Source organism: Hoplias malabaricus, chromosome 1 (assembly GCF_029633855.1).
Source record: "Hoplias malabaricus isolate fHopMal1 chromosome 1, fHopMal1.hap1, whole genome shotgun sequence".
Classification (NCBI taxonomy): domain Eukaryota; kingdom Metazoa; phylum Chordata; class Actinopteri; order Characiformes; family Erythrinidae; genus Hoplias; species Hoplias malabaricus.
Window position 1 is genome coordinate 63,582,180 of NC_089800.1, and position 17,227 is coordinate 63,599,406.

At 36.9% G+C, this 17,227-nt stretch overlaps 2 protein-coding genes across 3 annotated transcripts; one reads left to right on the forward strand and one right to left on the reverse strand.

Annotated features, from left to right (window-relative positions):
- Nucleotides 1-441: 441 nt before the first annotated feature.
- Nucleotides 442-8,365, forward strand: reep1 (receptor accessory protein 1). 2 transcript variants are annotated; one of them, XM_066681357.1, is made up of 8 exons: nucleotides 442-510; nucleotides 2,971-3,043; nucleotides 3,173-3,249; nucleotides 3,390-3,510; nucleotides 4,064-4,177; nucleotides 5,348-5,519; nucleotides 6,412-6,521; nucleotides 6,894-8,365. In XM_066681357.1, exons 1-7 carry the CDS (start codon nucleotides 479-481, stop codon nucleotides 6,486-6,488), a joined length of 666 nt encoding a protein of 221 aa, XP_066537454.1. In that variant the 5' UTR covers nucleotides 442-478; the 3' UTR covers nucleotides 6,489-6,521; nucleotides 6,894-8,365. The 2 variants fall into 2 exon arrangements, with proteins under 2 accessions (XP_066537454.1, XP_066537462.1); XM_066681365.1 differs by lacking the exon at nucleotides 6,412-6,521.
- A 1,082-nt stretch (nucleotides 8,366-9,447) lies between these two features.
- Nucleotides 9,448-16,642, reverse strand: mrpl35 (mitochondrial ribosomal protein L35). Its single transcript, XM_066681376.1, has 4 exons — nucleotides 16,188-16,642; nucleotides 15,708-15,882; nucleotides 13,913-14,057; nucleotides 9,448-12,623 (listed from the first exon to the last, which is right to left on the reverse strand). The coding sequence occupies exons 1-4, from the start codon at nucleotides 16,216-16,218 to the stop codon at nucleotides 12,441-12,443; spliced, it is 534 nt and encodes a 177-aa protein (XP_066537473.1). The 5' UTR covers nucleotides 16,219-16,642; the 3' UTR covers nucleotides 9,448-12,440.
- Nucleotides 16,643-17,227: the final 585 nt, after the last annotated feature.

Below are 17,227 nucleotides of genomic sequence, written 5' to 3' on the forward strand. Positions count from 1 at the left end.
TGGCGCCCCCTCCAGGGTGTATTCCTGCCTTGTGCCCAATGATTCCAACTAGGCTCTGGACCCACCGCGACCCTGAACTGGATAAACGGTTACCGATAATGAATGAATGAAGTATAGGTCTGGTTAAAATGTTACAACATACATTATGTTACACTTATTAGAGTGTAGGCAAAGATAAGTGTGTGGATTTTTATCGTTATTTTGGTGTCCATGATATTAGAATCACGGTCTTTGCCGAATAACCATTGAAGAACCGTGTTTAATGTTGTAGGTATGTATTTTGGACGGGCCTGGGAGGTAAAGGGAATGGCACGTGCCTCCGGAGAGACCACGCCACCAATTAGTTCGTTTTCTGAAAATTCTAGCCCTCAGAGCGCGCGCGCACTCCGCCAGAGCGCGTGCGCTGCCGGAGCGCCTGGTAACAGACAGACAGCAGGAAACTCCGCCCTCCGGACAACAAGCTATCCTCCTCAGCGCGATGGTCTCCTGGATCATTTCTAGACTTGTGGTGTAAGTCCGTTTGTTCTATGCTTAGGATTATGATTATTGTTCCCCCTCTGGCAAAAGCGGAGGTCTGAGTCTTTGCACAGATATATTACGGGTTTGTTTCATTTCCGTCTCTTTGAAGCGCAAGGTGCGGGGCTTTTCGCTTATGATATAATTCTAGACAGAACAGTATGGAGTCATATCGCCCCGCATCAGCTGAAGGGAATACCGGGTTTATTTATATTCACAGTGTTTGCTCTACAAGGTGTGGTGGGCTCGTCGTTTAAAAAAGACTACTGCTCCAGAAAGACCCATGTTGGAGTGATATAGTCTGTGAAATCCAGTTTTAAATAAGGGCCAGACAAAGACGTGTGACGTGATCTGTCCTGTTATTCGCGCATGTATAGCGGCATACGTTGATTTATTTCTAGAATATTCCATTCGTAGACTTGGAGTTTGAGGAAATCCCCGACCTGCAGATTTAAACTAAACAGTAACAACGCTAGCACTTTTAAAAATGTTTTTACAATGATTTACAGTGGGCCTGGCTTTGGTGGTTCTCAGAAAACAATGGGATGGGTCAGCTGTCTCAAGAAATGGATTCTGGATATTGTGAATTAGAAAAAAAATATATGGACTGGGGATTTCTGTTAGTAACTCAGCTTTCACAAATTTTGGGGACGTTCTGGATTGTGAAATTCATCCAATATTTGTTGCATTGCTTAAGAAAACAATTCTGTATTAACACAAACAAAAGCATTGAAAATAGTGCAGTTAGATATAGGCTGTGCATGTCTCTTAATGGTGGTTTTAAAATCCTAATTTACTATTTTTAAAATCTATTCATCCATTTAATTCATACTTTTTTTTTTGCTAAATAAAAATTAGAGCAGCACAAGGGATGTGTTTAACATGTTTTTAAAAAATTATATAAATATACATTTTTAAAATATTAGGAATAAAATGTTAATAATAATTCAGCCCTTTTTGGACTGCTGAACCAAGTCATAATCGACAGGTCTCTCTACAGGTTTATGTTTTTCAGTAATTATTCAGTAAAGATACTTGGAAAATGATTTCTTCCATGTGAATGTATTAGCCACACCTCAAAATAGTGATTCAATTACATTTAGATTACAATTTCAGATTACATTACATAGGCAAATTTTGATAAGACATTAGATGGCCCTCAAATGCTAAACATAGATATGTAGAAAGGCACAGAGGGTGCCAAGTTGCTGTCCTAAAGTTGAAAGGTTTAGCTGGGCCACTGTCTTTGTGAAAGTGTGTGTATGTGTGTGTGTGTGTGTGTGTGTGTGTGCTCTCAGACAGCTTGTATGTAGGTCGGTCATTTGATCAGGTCAAACCCGCAGCTGTTGCTGAGCTGTGAGGCCTGAAAGAGCACTCACGAATAGAAATACTTGAAGACAGGTGCCTGTTCAGTGTGACTCCTTCCAGAGTTTTCTTGATTCTTGACATTAAAACTCATCTCTGAAGCAAAAGCCATTTAGCTTTGTTTTCCTTCACTGAGTTGGTTTCAGTAGACTTATGATCAGTCAAAGAACTATTTTCGTCAAGCTTGCAGAATGTAAACTTGGAAAATGATCAGGGGCGCACTGGCCTGCACACTGCAGCCTGGAGACACTAGATCTACAATACACGTTAAGATAAACAGTTTATCTTGTAGAAGATCTGGAGTGACAAAAATTGAACTACACAAGGTTAGGACTGTAGACCTCCATAAGATTTTTTACATGATCATAGCCACTGGAAGTGTGTTCACTGTTTATATTTACTTACATTTTTCTTAGTTGGAGCAAGTTAGAATTTTATTTATGTGACAAAGGTAGGTTAATGCAGCATTAGAAGTCTAGATTAAGGACTCCTATTGGAATAGCTTGTTATCCTTGCTCAAGCTGGCAGTCAGGAGTATAGCTTTGTAAATCATTAGTATTTCATATTTAAATATTAAATTAAGCTATAAATGAAATTGTTATTAGGCTATTAAACATGTATATGCATATAGAGTTTGTGTGGATGTAATAACAGTTCATCATAATTTGTAACATAAAAAGCATATTCTTGTAACATTTGATCAAAATTTAGCAATTTCTGTCTTACTCTAAAATGTCTTTTGAATTAAAATTTTCAATGCCACTTTGTAGCACTGGCTGAAAGTAATATTAACCAGTAATATTATGGGTCACCTGATTATTTTCATTTAAAAAATAAATAAATAAATAAAAACCTCAGCTTGCTCAAAGACAATCCTTAATAATATTTTGCTAGGAAAATTATCACAGTTTTGAAGGAAATTTTACAGTGATTTCTAATTTATCTTTATAATAATAATAATAATAAAAAGACTTGGAATAAATAAATCTCAAGTTGAAGAAGATGAGTCATTTTGATGTCATGAGCTTTGACACTTAATTTGTAATCCGTGTATTTATGCTTTTATTGATGCTCCCCTGTGTCTGACAGGCTCATATTTGGGACCCTTTATCCTGCTTATTCATCGTATAAAGCTGTTAAATCTAAAGATGTGAGAGAATATGTGAGTATGTGAGGATTTTCTTTATAGAGAGTTATAGACTTATTTTATCAGCATCATCTTATATATGCATGAGCTTATTGATCCATAAACATCATGAACATGACACATTACATAATATCTTTTAAACAGGTAAAATGGATGATGTACTGGATAATATTTGCACTGTTCACTACAGCTGAAGTTGTCACGGATATATTTTTGTGCTGGTAAGTGAAAAAGTGTTTTTTTTTCTTTTTCTTTTTTTCCCATTGACCATTAGAGCTGAGTCTGTGGCTGTATGTTATTTGTGCCTGTTGACTATGTCTTGACACTTGGGAGAATGACTCATCTCTTATATCTTTTGAAGGCTTCCGTTCTACTATGAGCTCAAAATTGCTTTTGTAGTGTGGTTACTTTCACCCTACACAAAGGGATCCAGTGTGCTTTATAGGAAATTTGTTCACCCCACATTGTCCTCTAAAGAAAAGGTAAGCTTTTTGTAGTATAGATAAATGTTTACTTTTGCTGTAATTTTGGACATTTCAGGCTCTTTGTAAATAGACTAAGCAAACCAAACAAATGCTTTCAGTTGTTTTAATGATGAACAATCTTGTTAACCGCTGCATTTTAGGCTTTTGCAGGCAGCTACATAGCTACCATGGATTGTGCAAAGCAGACAGGATTGAAGGAAATTTGAAGATATAAGTGGCCTTAGGAAAGTGTGATTTTGACCCTGTTTCCTGTAATGTGTTTGGGGGACATATTCCTGGTCAGTGTGTAGTGAAAGGAAATTACATGTTGGTTTTTTCCAAAAGCTTTCCTCTGTCCTTTATTTGTACTGCAGGAAATTCGTCAGGGTTGCAACAAAGGAAGAGTGCAGGGACACAATCATAGGGCAAAAAGCGGAAGAGACAAAGACACTGATTATGATTTTGAGAAAGGGTTGAAACACCCACAACTACATGCTCTTTTGTGGGTGAACTGAAGAATGCTATGTGAGATGCTGATTTTCCACTTTTGATCATGATTTACGTTTTCCAGGACATTGATGAATACCTGTGCCAAGCGAAGGACAAGAGTTATGATACTCTGGTGCATTTTGGAAGAAAAGGACTCAATGTGGCTGCAACGGCTGCAGTGATGGCTGCCACAAAAGTGAGTGTTTGCTACTGACACATGGCTACTGCATAAAGAAAAGACTGATCAGGATAAATTGGAATTATTGAAAGTGAAGGTGGTAACTTTCTAAGTTTTTTCAGTACACTGTCAATGTAATAAATTTGTTTAAATTGAAACGTAGAATTCTCACTTTATCCTAAATGTATTTGCTCAGCAAAAACATTTGGTGAATGAAGTTTACTTCTCTATTTTGCATTAGAATTATTAGTGTAGTCATAAAGTAATGCATAACCCACTAAAATAAGCATTTTGCATACTTCCTTTCATAAATCATCACACACTTGCCTCAAACAGGGTCAAGTTAATAAATAACAATAAATGAACATGAAGGGTATGTCAAAAATATAACTATTAATAATGTTCACATGTATGCCTAAAATAGAACACAGGCCTTATTCAGGGCATGTTCCTCCTATGAACCCTGTGATTCTGAGCACCATTCCGACTTTAACCCTGATCAGAATGAAGCAATTAAAACCAAAATATCCTTTTCAAACTGTAAAAAGACAGCAATATAAAATATATACCAATATAAAAACACCAAAAACAAAACACTTCTAAACGTTTTGGCTCTGTACTCCGGTGTTTTAGGTTTAAAATTAAAGCACATATGGTGTTACAGAGGACGTGTACAATTGTGAGGAAGCACTGTTCTCTCTGGTTTGTTTACATTCAGAAGCTCAGCATCATTTAAGGTGGAAGAGTATGTCTGAGTTAAAAAAAACAACTGTATTTTGTACTTGCCAGAAGTTTAACTTGTCTGCAAGTTTTAATTCACTGTTTGAATTACCACTGAAACTAATTGGTAACACAAGTTATATATTTCAATAATGCTGTTAGATGCCTTGCAAATTTCACCTTAAGTTAACTGAAACAGCAAAAATTAGTTAACATTACCCACCTATGGAGCTGGAATAGAGCAATATCCTGATCTTGTTTTGTGCTTTTCAATATTCTCTCCATTCTCTCAAGACGCCTTATTTTGCCGTGAGCAAATGAGCAATGACAGACAGAAAAACCTAGCATACCCAAGACAGTTTTATTCTCCCTATTACAGATCATTGGATTTTGAAACTGTAATATTAAGGTAAACTTATTATGTACTGTTTGTTTAAAATGCTTTAACAAATTCAAATTATTTTACAGAGTCAAGGTGTACTATCAGATCGTCTCCGGAGTTTTAGCATGCAGGACCTGTCCTCCATAGATTCAGAAGGTCAGACAAAGAACCCTGCCTCAGTAACCACTCAACAAGCATCCAGCCAGCACAGAACACGGGCTATGATGCGCAGCAAATCAGAGACTGGCTACAACAAGGGTAAGTCCTGTCCTATCAGTCATTGTTCTGCTTGTTGTTATCTATGGCAAATAAATGTACTGTCAGCCAATCAGATACTCACCTATACTAAGTTGTTCAGCTACTGCTCCCAGTCATTTTTTATGTGGTAAACATGCCAGTATTTTACATTCAGAAATCCAGCTTGTGTTTTCAAGATCATGTACTGAAAAATTGTATACTCAATCTGGCCTTTTATTGATGCCCCTACTGTCATGGTGCAGGCCAGGAGTTTGACATGACTGAGTTTGAGACACTGAATTTGGAGCAATACGCTGTTATCGAGACTTCTTGCCCTCTGACTCCCATATCCACTCCGACTTCATTGTCACCCTTGATGAAACCAAGCCAGCCCCTTGAATGTCCTGAGCCCTCCCAGGATGACCCCCCACACCCTCCACCCACTGCATCAGAGGTGCCAGAAGACAGTGGGACTGGGGAAGGCATTCCAGCCAACCCAGCCCAACTCAGACTGCTTAAAAGGCGCGCCCCCGAGGTAGCCTTGCTTTTAGACTAGTTGGTTCATGAAGTGCCTGGCTGTGGTGCCTTTAACCTGGTTATTTTCACTAACACACTCAATAACTAATCAACATGGTTCAACCAGAGGCTGCTGTGTGGAATGGCTCTTTTGACTAGGTTCCATAAGAAACTGTGATCTGTGTGTTTATAATATTTTAAAAATGTTCCCACAATGGTGCAGCATTCAAGGAAGATTATACAAAGTCTGAGTCATCAAGAGGGGTGGAGATTAATGACTAAAAGGCTTTGAAACATGATCTTGCATCTTTTTTTCTTCCAAGCATTTAGAATGATCTGATCATTTATCAGAAATATGTAATAATGTTTGTTTTGGAATATTTGGGGTTTTCTTCAGGCAGAAATTATTTTAAAGCTGACATTGGTGCCAAAGAAGAATCTGCTTCAGGATACTGCATGCTGCCTTGGTTATGAGTATAATCTTCTAAAAACAAGAGTCTACAAAATGTAGGTCAAATGTTTAACATAACATAGGTAAAGCATGTTCTGTCATAAATTCTTTAAATTTTTAGTTCATTAGACAAATTTTGTCACATTAGTCACATTTTAGCTGTTGATACAAACCAGTTACACACTCATAGGTGCTTGTTCTGAGAGGTTGTGTGGAAAGACTTTTGATTATTTGCAGAGTATAAATGGTCACAGGTAAGACATTTTAATTTAGAGGTGTGTCTAAATTCAACATGTAAGCTCTTGATTCTGTGGTGGCCAGAACTTTGTCGTTTATTTCTGTTTTTTTATGTACTTATCTTTGCCTAACCACTACTTTCTTTCCATTTTTTTCTCTCTCTGGCTCTCCCTATCTCTTACTTTTTTCAGCCTCCTCCTAGAGCCTTAAGACCAGTCACCAGATCCCGATCAAAAAACTCACTATCTCAAAACCCTGAGGCCATGTGACTGTGCGTACGCTGCAAGACTGCTTTAGCTGCCTTAGCTGCAACATGAGGACATGGAACAAAAGACGAGGCAAAGGGGGGAAATAGGACTCGTGGGGACGCAGCCAAAAAAGATCAAATATTTAAAAGCAGCCTTGTTCTCTAACGAGGTAACCAAAGCGATGTGCAACCTTTTCGCTTCTAAACTTTGACATTGGAGGGGGAGGGAATACTGAGGTAACCTGTATGCAGCACCATTCAAAGACTATTCAACACTGAACACTTTTGAGTTATACATATTTACTATACAAGGGAGTGCTTTTGTTTTTTTCATATGATTTAGGAGAAACAGAAGCATGCATGTCTCTCTGTCGGTCCATCATAAAAAAAATACCAGAAGGTACTGTCTGTCAGCAATTAGGTATTGTATAGTAGACTGTATGGTCACTCATGGAAGTGTGGCACTGAAGTCTTCTTGGACTTATCCTCATTTGGGTTTTCAAAAAGTTTCTGCTTGCCCTAATGTCCAGAGCCAAAGTGGGTTATAAGTACACTGCAAAATTTACCCTGGGGGTCATTCCTGTCACAGCAAGACCCCTGAGAAACTTCAACAAACAAACTCCACCAACAAAAATAAATGTTCGTTTAATGTGCAGGCTTGAAACTGAAAAAAAAAAAGTTTCTGTAATTTGGATACAAATTTCACTAATCACTAATCTGATACACATTTTTTTCCCATATTTAAACCATTAACATGGCCAAAGCAAATTTTCTAAAAACTAATCTTATAATGATATATATATTAAATAAGTGCATAATTTCAAATGTAAAATATCCTAATTATAGGACACTGACGAATTACAACCTCACAGGAAAAACAGACCACAAAAAATTAGACACTGGATCATGCCATCTCTGGTTTTAAATGGAGACATTACAATGTGTTTATATATATATAATTAAGAAACTTTTGAAGGACAATGTGCAATGCTGTTAAATTACAAGTGACTCCATAAAATTACTGAAATATAAAAATATTGAAATATTTATGGTGGCATATTATATGCTGCTGAAATTGTCTTTTTTAACGTCATGGACAGATATGATGAATTAATGATTGTAGATAATCAAATCAAAAGACATCTTAGATTTAACATTTTATCATCATTTTGAGGAGTCTTTTTAAAGTAATTTGATCGGTAGTCATAAACAAGTCATGGTTTCATTGTAGCAATTATGGATGATAGAACTTTTTAAAGAGTAACTACACACCGTTCTTTTAAAAAAAATGCTAAAAATGGGAGGGGCGCTTTGTATGGAGTCAAAAAAGTGTCAAAAAGATTTTGAGTTTGTAAAACAATACTCACAAATGTAACGGTCTTTGTAACTGTGCTTGAGCAACTACATGCACGTAAAACGAAATCTGTAACTGCGTTTGAGCAACTACATACACGTAAAACTAAAACCCACAAATTTATTTGAATGCACAAATTTAAAACAACAACAATAATAATAATTTAAATTCACAAATGTGTAAAAAAGATTTGCACTTGTAAATCAAGTGTCGCGTGTGAATCAGTACCTTCTCAAACGGCTTAAAATGTGCAAGAGCAAACAATTTTAAGGTTCCAAATGTGACCGTGGAAGTTTTTGAATGAGGTGGACAAAATCCACACATTCGCCTTCTCTGCTGCGTGTGCAAATCTCTTTTTGTAGTTGCGGATTTAAGACCCTGTTTTGACGGCCAATTGATGGACCAATAGGAAAGCTTTAGCTGAACCAATCAAATCGTGAGGTTTGTTTAACCAATCGGAACACTGATTTGTTGCTGTCGTCCATAGTGCTTTTCTACCAAATGAACTTCGGTTCTTGAACCGGTTCAGTTCCTGATTCTTGGAACCTTGGTTCTTTCCAGTGAACCGCTGCGTTTCCTGTTTTTTTCCTATTATTTATTTATATGAAATGTTGTAAATGACAAGCTCCACTGGGCAATAACGCTGTATTTGAAGCTCTAAGCTCTTGGTTACGTTTCTCCGATGTTCACAAGGTCAGCAGGACACCTCTGAACTCGGCCACAGCGTCCCCCAGCCCATGACGTATTCCTGATTCCCCTCTAGACGTGTAGAAATGCGGCGGCTCACTGGAAAGAATCAGGAACAGAACCAGTTCAAGTTCATGTGGTAGAAAAGCACTATGGTTGACAGCAACAAATCAGTGTTCCGATTGGTTAAACAAACCTTGCAATGTGATTGGTCCAGCTAAAGCTTTCCTTTGGGTCCATCAATTGGCCGTCAAAACAGGGTCTTAAATCCGCAACTGCAAAAAGAGATTCGCACACGCAGCACAGAAGGCAAATGTGTGGATTTTTTCCACCTCATTCAAAAACTCCCATGGTCACATTTGGAACCTTAAAAAGGTCTGCTCTTGGACATTTTAAGTCGTTTGAGAAGGTACTGATTCACACATTCATGACGTTTGATTTACAAATGCAAATCTCTTTTACACATTTGTGATTTTAAATTATTATTGTTGTTGTTGTTTTAAATTTGTGCATTCTAATACATTTGTGGATTTTAGTTTTACATGTATGTAGTTGCTCAAATGCAGTTACAATGTCCGTTACATTTCTGAGTATTGTTTTACAAACACTAAATCTTTTTGACCCTTTTTTGACTCCATAGCTTTGTCTCCACACTGCTTTTCTACCTTCTCTTTCTTTGCCATCTTTGTTCCCCCTCCTCTTTGCCTTCATCCCCCACCCTTTCCCTGTTGCCTTTGTTCTCCCCTCAACCTTACTTCATTCCCTTCATTCTTTCTCCTTCACTTCCTCATTATATTCATTCTCTCTCTTCTCCTTCCTTGTCACTTTTGGTCTGTAATCCAAATGACCAACCAAAGATGACATCCAATTAATGCCTCTATGTTTCTGTACCCTTTCCCTCCTTGCCGAATCACTCCACACTCTGTTTTCCCTTACCTCATGTTTTACAAATTAAGCACTGACTGAGACAGTCTCTAGACAAAACAATCCAAAACATTGTAGGAATACCCCCTTGCTCTGTGCTTCATATTAATGAATGCAGCACTGTTGCGTGTCATTAGTGTGCAGTGACATTGGTTGACACGTTGGCAGAATGACGTGTCACCTAACACAGTTGAATAAGAGGGGCTCTGCAGAGGCTGAATTGACCACAAAAATGTTATTTTTATACATTTCAATTATTGTTAAAACATAGGCCTTAGTGTGTAATTACTCTTTAAAAATGTGTTAAATCATCATTAAGGATTTCACTTAAATGTGTTAGATGTGTAGATTCACTAGATTTATTTTGATATTTGAATTATTTTTCACTTTTATAAACTTTGGTGTTGCATGAAGTCACATCAGTTGTAGGCAGTCTGAACGTGTTCTGTTTTTTGGTCCTCAGTATTACTGCATGTACCATATTAGGAGCTCGAATAAGCCTTAGTGAAGCTGTAAGCTCTGTGGTGATCACTTTTATATATTGCAATGAGAACATGGTACAGCAAAACCTGTACTACTTCACTCACTCAGCATAGTTTTGTTCATGTAATGATCACACATTTAGGCAGGTGTCAGAGCCAAATAGGCAGGCTGATTACATGTCTAAACACTGTGCATTCACACTGTTATACTGAGCAGTTCGTACTGAGCACAAATCAATGTTGAGTCACTCATTTTCTTAATTAACAATGTTATGATCAAACTTAAACTGAAGTTATACAGTCAGCTACTAGTGAATACACTGAGATCAACGACAGTGCTTTAAAAGGCATAACTATCACTGTTCACTGCTGGCCCATGTCTAAGACTTTCCCACGCCATTTCTGCTGAGCTGAGAGTCTGATGACAATCGTAGCTTAAATAAACTCTTAAGTTTCCTCAGATGTCAGGTAGCAAAAGCATATAAGATTTTGCAGCTACACAAATGAACCTTCTCACAGTAGTGTGTCTAGATCCAATTGAATGCCTCAGGTACAAATTATTCACCTTACACTGGAATTCCATCAGCTTTGCAAAATGTCTGCATAATTCAATCATTGACTTGTCAACAACCTCAGATGTTTCACTGTGGTGGTCATAGGAACCATGGTCATGTAGTCTACAGTCCTGTCCCCCCACAATACTTATAGAACAATGTACTTACCTCTCTACCTCTGTAAGACGTATATCTTAGGACAAAAGCTCAAAAGAGTAAAGTATCATAAATCAATGTCTCAGACATCTAGTGATATATAAGTCAAATTCATTTAAAAGCTTTAAAAATTGAAGACCAGTCCTCTAGTTCCTATTCTACAGAAATGTTGTGGGACACAAAACCACTATAAATAACTGTTTAATTCTTAATCATTGAACTATGCATATTTTGAAAATATGATGAAATTCCCTTTGATTGATAATGCTATGTGTTTACAATGTTAATTTAACTACTGACAGAAATACTTAAGGTCAGAATTCAACAAGTATCATTTTGAAAGGATGCAGATATGTCATTAGGAAATACAAGGTGTATAGCTGGGAATTCTGATGTTTCAAAATGCTATTTGTGGTCCAGACCATTTACGTGATTGTCTTTAGCATTGTCTGTATTATTTCTGCTGAATTCATATACTAACCAACTAATTGAGAGAAAGAGAGAGAGAGGGAAGCGAAAAGAAAAATACACTGCATGAAATATTAAAATATTTCCTTTTACATATTTAAGTGCTCTATGTGAAATCATCTTTGGCCTCATCTGAAGATAACTGTATAAGTTGTAGTCTATTAGCTATTAAAGGAACAACTTCCCTACTACAAAAACTGTGAAGGGAATGTATTTGTGCTTTCTTATAAAAATCATAGCCGAGTTCCAATATGAATTGTGTGTAAAGTAGAGGCTGTGCCTTTGAAGACTTAAAAGCCTTTCATTGATTTTTATTCAATGTATTAACTTTGAAATATTGTTTAAAACATTGTTCATTTTTGTTAGTCTGTTAAAACTATATTATAAAACTGTATTGAGCCACATTTTTAGAAGGAATTCAAGGGAAAATGTCACATTTGCTTGGAGCAACTCTGTTTAAAAAATGTATCTCAAAAACACAGCTCACATGTCTGGCAGGCCAGAAAAAAATCTCTCATGCTTTTAAACAACAGCCGTGTGTGGAAAAAGAATATGATGTCATATAGTAGAATGATCTCTGTCAGAAACCTTTAAGATGATGGTGTATTAACCTCAGCTATTAAAAGGGATACAGAATATTAACTCATGACTCCTCTGATTTAATTTCAACCAGTTTGTATAAGACTTTACAAATATTAAGTAAAACTTATTTTTTTGTTTTCTTTTCATATTTTACACTCAGTATAATTGATGCATGTACATATTTTCATTTTACAGCGTGTTAAACATAATTGCAGTAAATATTTACCAATACCTACATTCTTTATTCACCAGTAAAAGACAAAATTGTTAAACGGTTTTACACTTTAAAGGTTTACTCTATCGTGGTATTTCTGGTAAGGGTCATTAAGGTACCAATTCCTTCTTTTCCAAAAGGATGTGGTCATTTTGTCTAGTTTTTTGCACTGAGTCTTATTGCAGAATACATGTTCTCTTAAACGCTTTTTTCTGACTGCTGCCTTCTTCCAAAGCTTCTTCTTGTACCCAGCCTGAAAGCAAAAAAAATAAAATATTTTAGTGTTTTGGGAAAAGTTTAAATTCTGTATGAAATAAACATCAAAACTCAGAAAAAAAACAGACACGCCTTTCCAGAAGAAGGATGCCAGTTTGTCAGTTGATTTAAAGGAACACTTTGTTAGTATTTTTACCATAAAATAACTGCTTCAAAATGATTGTAATGCTGCCCCAACCTGTAATAGGGAGAATAGTGCCACACTCGCTGCAAGCTGGGGCAGCTTTTCTAAAAAACGACACCATGCAACTTCAGAATCATGGGTCGAAGAACTCGTGTGTCTCACGTGTCTTAACGATTTACAGTTGTGTAGCTCATCATAAGAAGGATCTAGCTCAATTTTCCAGGTATTGATATTATGACAGAGGCTGTGACGATATTAAATTGTCAGAGAAAAAGGAGAAAGAATTTATATTAGTTAATATTGGATTGACTTTACTCAGTAGAGTGACTTGAAACAGACATGAAGACAAGACTGACACCTAACGTGGGACTAGCAAGTAATAACACATTGTTGCACTTTCTTCATGCATTGCTGTGTTAGTTAGTGAAGGGTTTATTAATGAAAGTGTTATAATCAGGTGAGAGTTACTGATAACTAACATGGTTAGTGAACTTTTTAGCGTTCATGCCAATTCTGGTAATAAGTGCTTTTCTGTAGTTGCTGTGGGGTTATATTAGCCAGTTACACTTTGTGTTGAAACTGAAGCTTTGTTGATAACGGTGTAATAATCAGCTTTTTGAGTGTTACTGATGAATGGGGGCCAGTGGTAGAACCTGTTTACTTTAGCTGGATTAGCTAACTTCTTAGCTTTGGACATCAATTCTGGTAATAAATGCTTGTAATAAACTCCAGTGTATATTCTGGGCAATATGTAGCTTTTATCAGGTAGTGTGTGTGTGTGTTTATTTGTTTGTGTTGTTATCTGTTTGTGTTTGTGTGCATATGACTTAATTTCATGACTTTCAGTACTGTAAAAGTGAATTACACTCAGCATCAGGTAGGGGGAGTCTAAGAGAGACAAAAACAAATTCTTACATAGTATTCCTTTAAGAGATACCATGTTTAAGAGCATAAAGTTGAATGAATTCTGAACTGAAAATGCTCTTCACTTCTGTTTGAAAACATTTACCAGAATCAGGTTGCTTGAATATAAGACTTTCTGTAACACACTAAACTTACATACTTAAAAACTGAAAATATACAAATACAATTGGAAATTATAAGTGGAATAAATGATGAATGTGGATATCATGTTGGCTTACCTTTCTTCTCACCCACAGGCCACAGTGCAGTCTGAGGAATCTCTTTACCACAGACCTCACAGTCTTCCTCTTGCCTTTCCTCAAACTATAATATGTTAGATTCCTAGTGGGCTGAAGCATCAGTGATGGTATGAGGGGACTGACTCTGTACATTGAGAGAAGATAAAAAAAAAACACTCCTATGATTCGGATTTTTTCAGATATACACTCATCACACATGATGCGTGAGAGTCTGAAGTCAAATAATTAATCCAAACCACTGTGTGATACAGAGGTTGTGCCATACTAACATTGTTATAAATTTTTCGGTACTACATGACTACACAGCGCACTAGAAAGAACTACAAACCCTATTTCCAGAAAGGTTGGGATGCTGTATAAAATGTAAATAGTAACAATGTATTTATATGCAAATAATTTAAACCCTATATTTTATTGAAAACAGCGCAAAGACAATATTTCAAATGTTGGGACAGGGCAACAAAAGTATAAACTGGCCATCACAAAGTCCTTATCTCAACAACACTGAAAGTGTCTGGAAATTTGCTGGAGAAAAATACAAAATTTTGGACTCTCCTATGCTCAATAAAAAGATCTCTGTCGAAAAAAAATCCTGCCTGGATGTAAGTAAAAGTTTTGATTTTTAATTAGGTTGTTGAAACAACAGTAATTGTGTGCCATAATCAAAGTTAAAGGTGGTCCTGGATTGTGGGACAAACTGTATTAATCACATGAAAATTCAAATTTTTTATATATATAGGCATGGTATTAAAGGAGCAATTTGTAATACTGACACCAGTTTAAAATCAGAACTATAATACAGTTTCAAAACAGTGCAGAGATTTGTCTGTCCCCTCCCACTCCTCCCCAGACATGAAGCTCAACCAGAATGCCAGAAGAATGTGCCATAATCAACATATTTACTACCAAGCTTGATCTCTCCGTTCCACCTTAAATAGGTAAATATGCGAGGCTTTTCCAACACAATTCATACTACTTAATTTGTTTAAAACACACCACAGAGAAACACGCATGAATCTGTCTCAATTTCTTTAAAACAACCGTATTTACACCTTTCAATCATGTTGTTATTCACGTTCTTTATATAAAATACACAAAACACAGTCCTAACACCTTTCAAACGTCAGTATGCTTCACTTTCTTTATATAAAACACACAACCTTTGGCTTGTGCTCTTTTTAATCTACACATAGGCATCTGTACTTCTATATTGTTTTCAGAAATTATATACTGTTACATGTTCAGGCGAAAATTAGCCAGTTCTGGATCTGTTCTGTAGTGTTGCTGCTTCTAAACTGTCTCCACCTTTAAACACAAGGCCAGTATTTCTCTGGTCTCTGGTCATGGAGAATTTTAGAAGGGCAATGGGGCTTTTTCAGTCCTGTAAAATATAACTAACACTGTTCACTTGGTCATTTCATGATACCAAGTATAAATGCCACACAATATTTTAGATGTAAAAATGGAAATCTCATTCAAAATTAAAAAATGAAAGAGCAAATTTGAGTCGAATATTTTGAATCTAATCTAATAAATGCTTGAAATGAGAATCAACACTAGCAAAGCTCTAATTTTACTGTAAATCTCCACACAACAGTGCTACTTCTCTACAAACGTTTAAATCTTGTAAATCTGCATCTTGAATCAGACATGTCTCGACACAATATATAACGGATACTGAGCCATAATTACGTCACTTTTTATGTAAATAAAGTAAGTAGAATATATGAAATATCTATAAGATCTTCAAACTCCAAAGCTTGTGACAACCTACCGCTGTAGTACAGCGATGTGCTGAGAGCCACAGGCGCCAATGTGAGACACGGGTTTAAAAGCAATGGGTGTCTGGACGAGAGTGGAGAATTGAAAGGACAGCTTGGGGAATCCTGCTGGAGATTGAAGATGATGAAGACAGCTTCTCCCCAACACTGTGAACGGTCTCAGCAGCCCTGAGAATGACGAACAGAGACATACCAATTTTAACACGTGACTTTATTAATATCATTTGTATATAATATTGAGAAGTTAACTCAAGAGCAAATGGAGCATGAAATGTAGTGTTTTATAAAGGAGGCCCCGGTGAAATTCATTCAGTGAACTACTGTTACATGTGGAGAAATGTTTGTTTGCAAACTCTAGCTGAATGAGCCCACCCTGACCACTAGTTTAACATGTCGATCATTTCTGTTAGAGCTCAGTAACAGAGTGGTACCCCCTGCTTTTAAAACAAAACCCTGTATATTTTTATAAATACCTGAGAGTCCTCTACTCAAGGTGGCCGCCATCTTTGAGCTGCAGAACACCGCCGAACTACGGCACGCAGCTCAGACAAACAGAGCGAGCAGAAATTCACTGACTCCAGTAGAAATTCCGTGGTGAGAAAAGGTCGAAAACATTATTAAGATCGAATATAATATGTAAACAACCTTGTGAACAACTGAGGATGAAGATTCTTAAAAAAATTAAAAAGTCCGCTTGTTTTGGAAGCGTGAGAGTTAGCATCGGCACCTTCAGCTGGAATCATTAAACCATTTTAACAACAATATCCTGCCTTAGATAATGTCGGCATCGCATATTTTAAAAAAAGTACAATGAAAACAACCTACGTACTTTATACACTCACTGGCCGTATCAGCTAGATGATATATAATTTTATAACATTTTTTTATTTTATAACTTTGTAGTTATCACAGTTTGAGGTGTTTAAAAACTCAGTTGTCTACTCTACTCAAACCAGTATAACACACCACCACATCAGTGTCATTGTAGCCCTCTGTTGTCTGCTCTACTCATACCAGTACAACACAACACACCACCACATCGGTGTCATTGTAGCCCTCTGTTGTCTGCTCTACTCATACCAGTACAACACACCACACCACCACATCAGTGTCATTGTAGCCCTCTGTTGTCTGCTCTACTCATACCAGTACAACACAACACACCACCACATCAGTGTCATTGTAGCCCTCTGTTGTCTGCTCTACTCATACCAGTACAACACAACACACCACCACATCAGTGTCATTGTAGCCCTCTGTTGTCTGCTCTACTCATACCAGTACAACACACCACACCACCACATCAGTGTCATTGTAGCCCTCTGTTGTCTGCTCTACTCATACCAGTACAACACACCACACCACCACATCAGTGTCATTGTAGCCCTCTGTTGTCTGCTCTACTCATACCAGTACAACACAACACACCACCACATCAGTGTCATTGTAGCCCTCTGTTGTCTGCTCTACTCATACCAGTACAACACACCACACCACCACATCAGTGTCATTG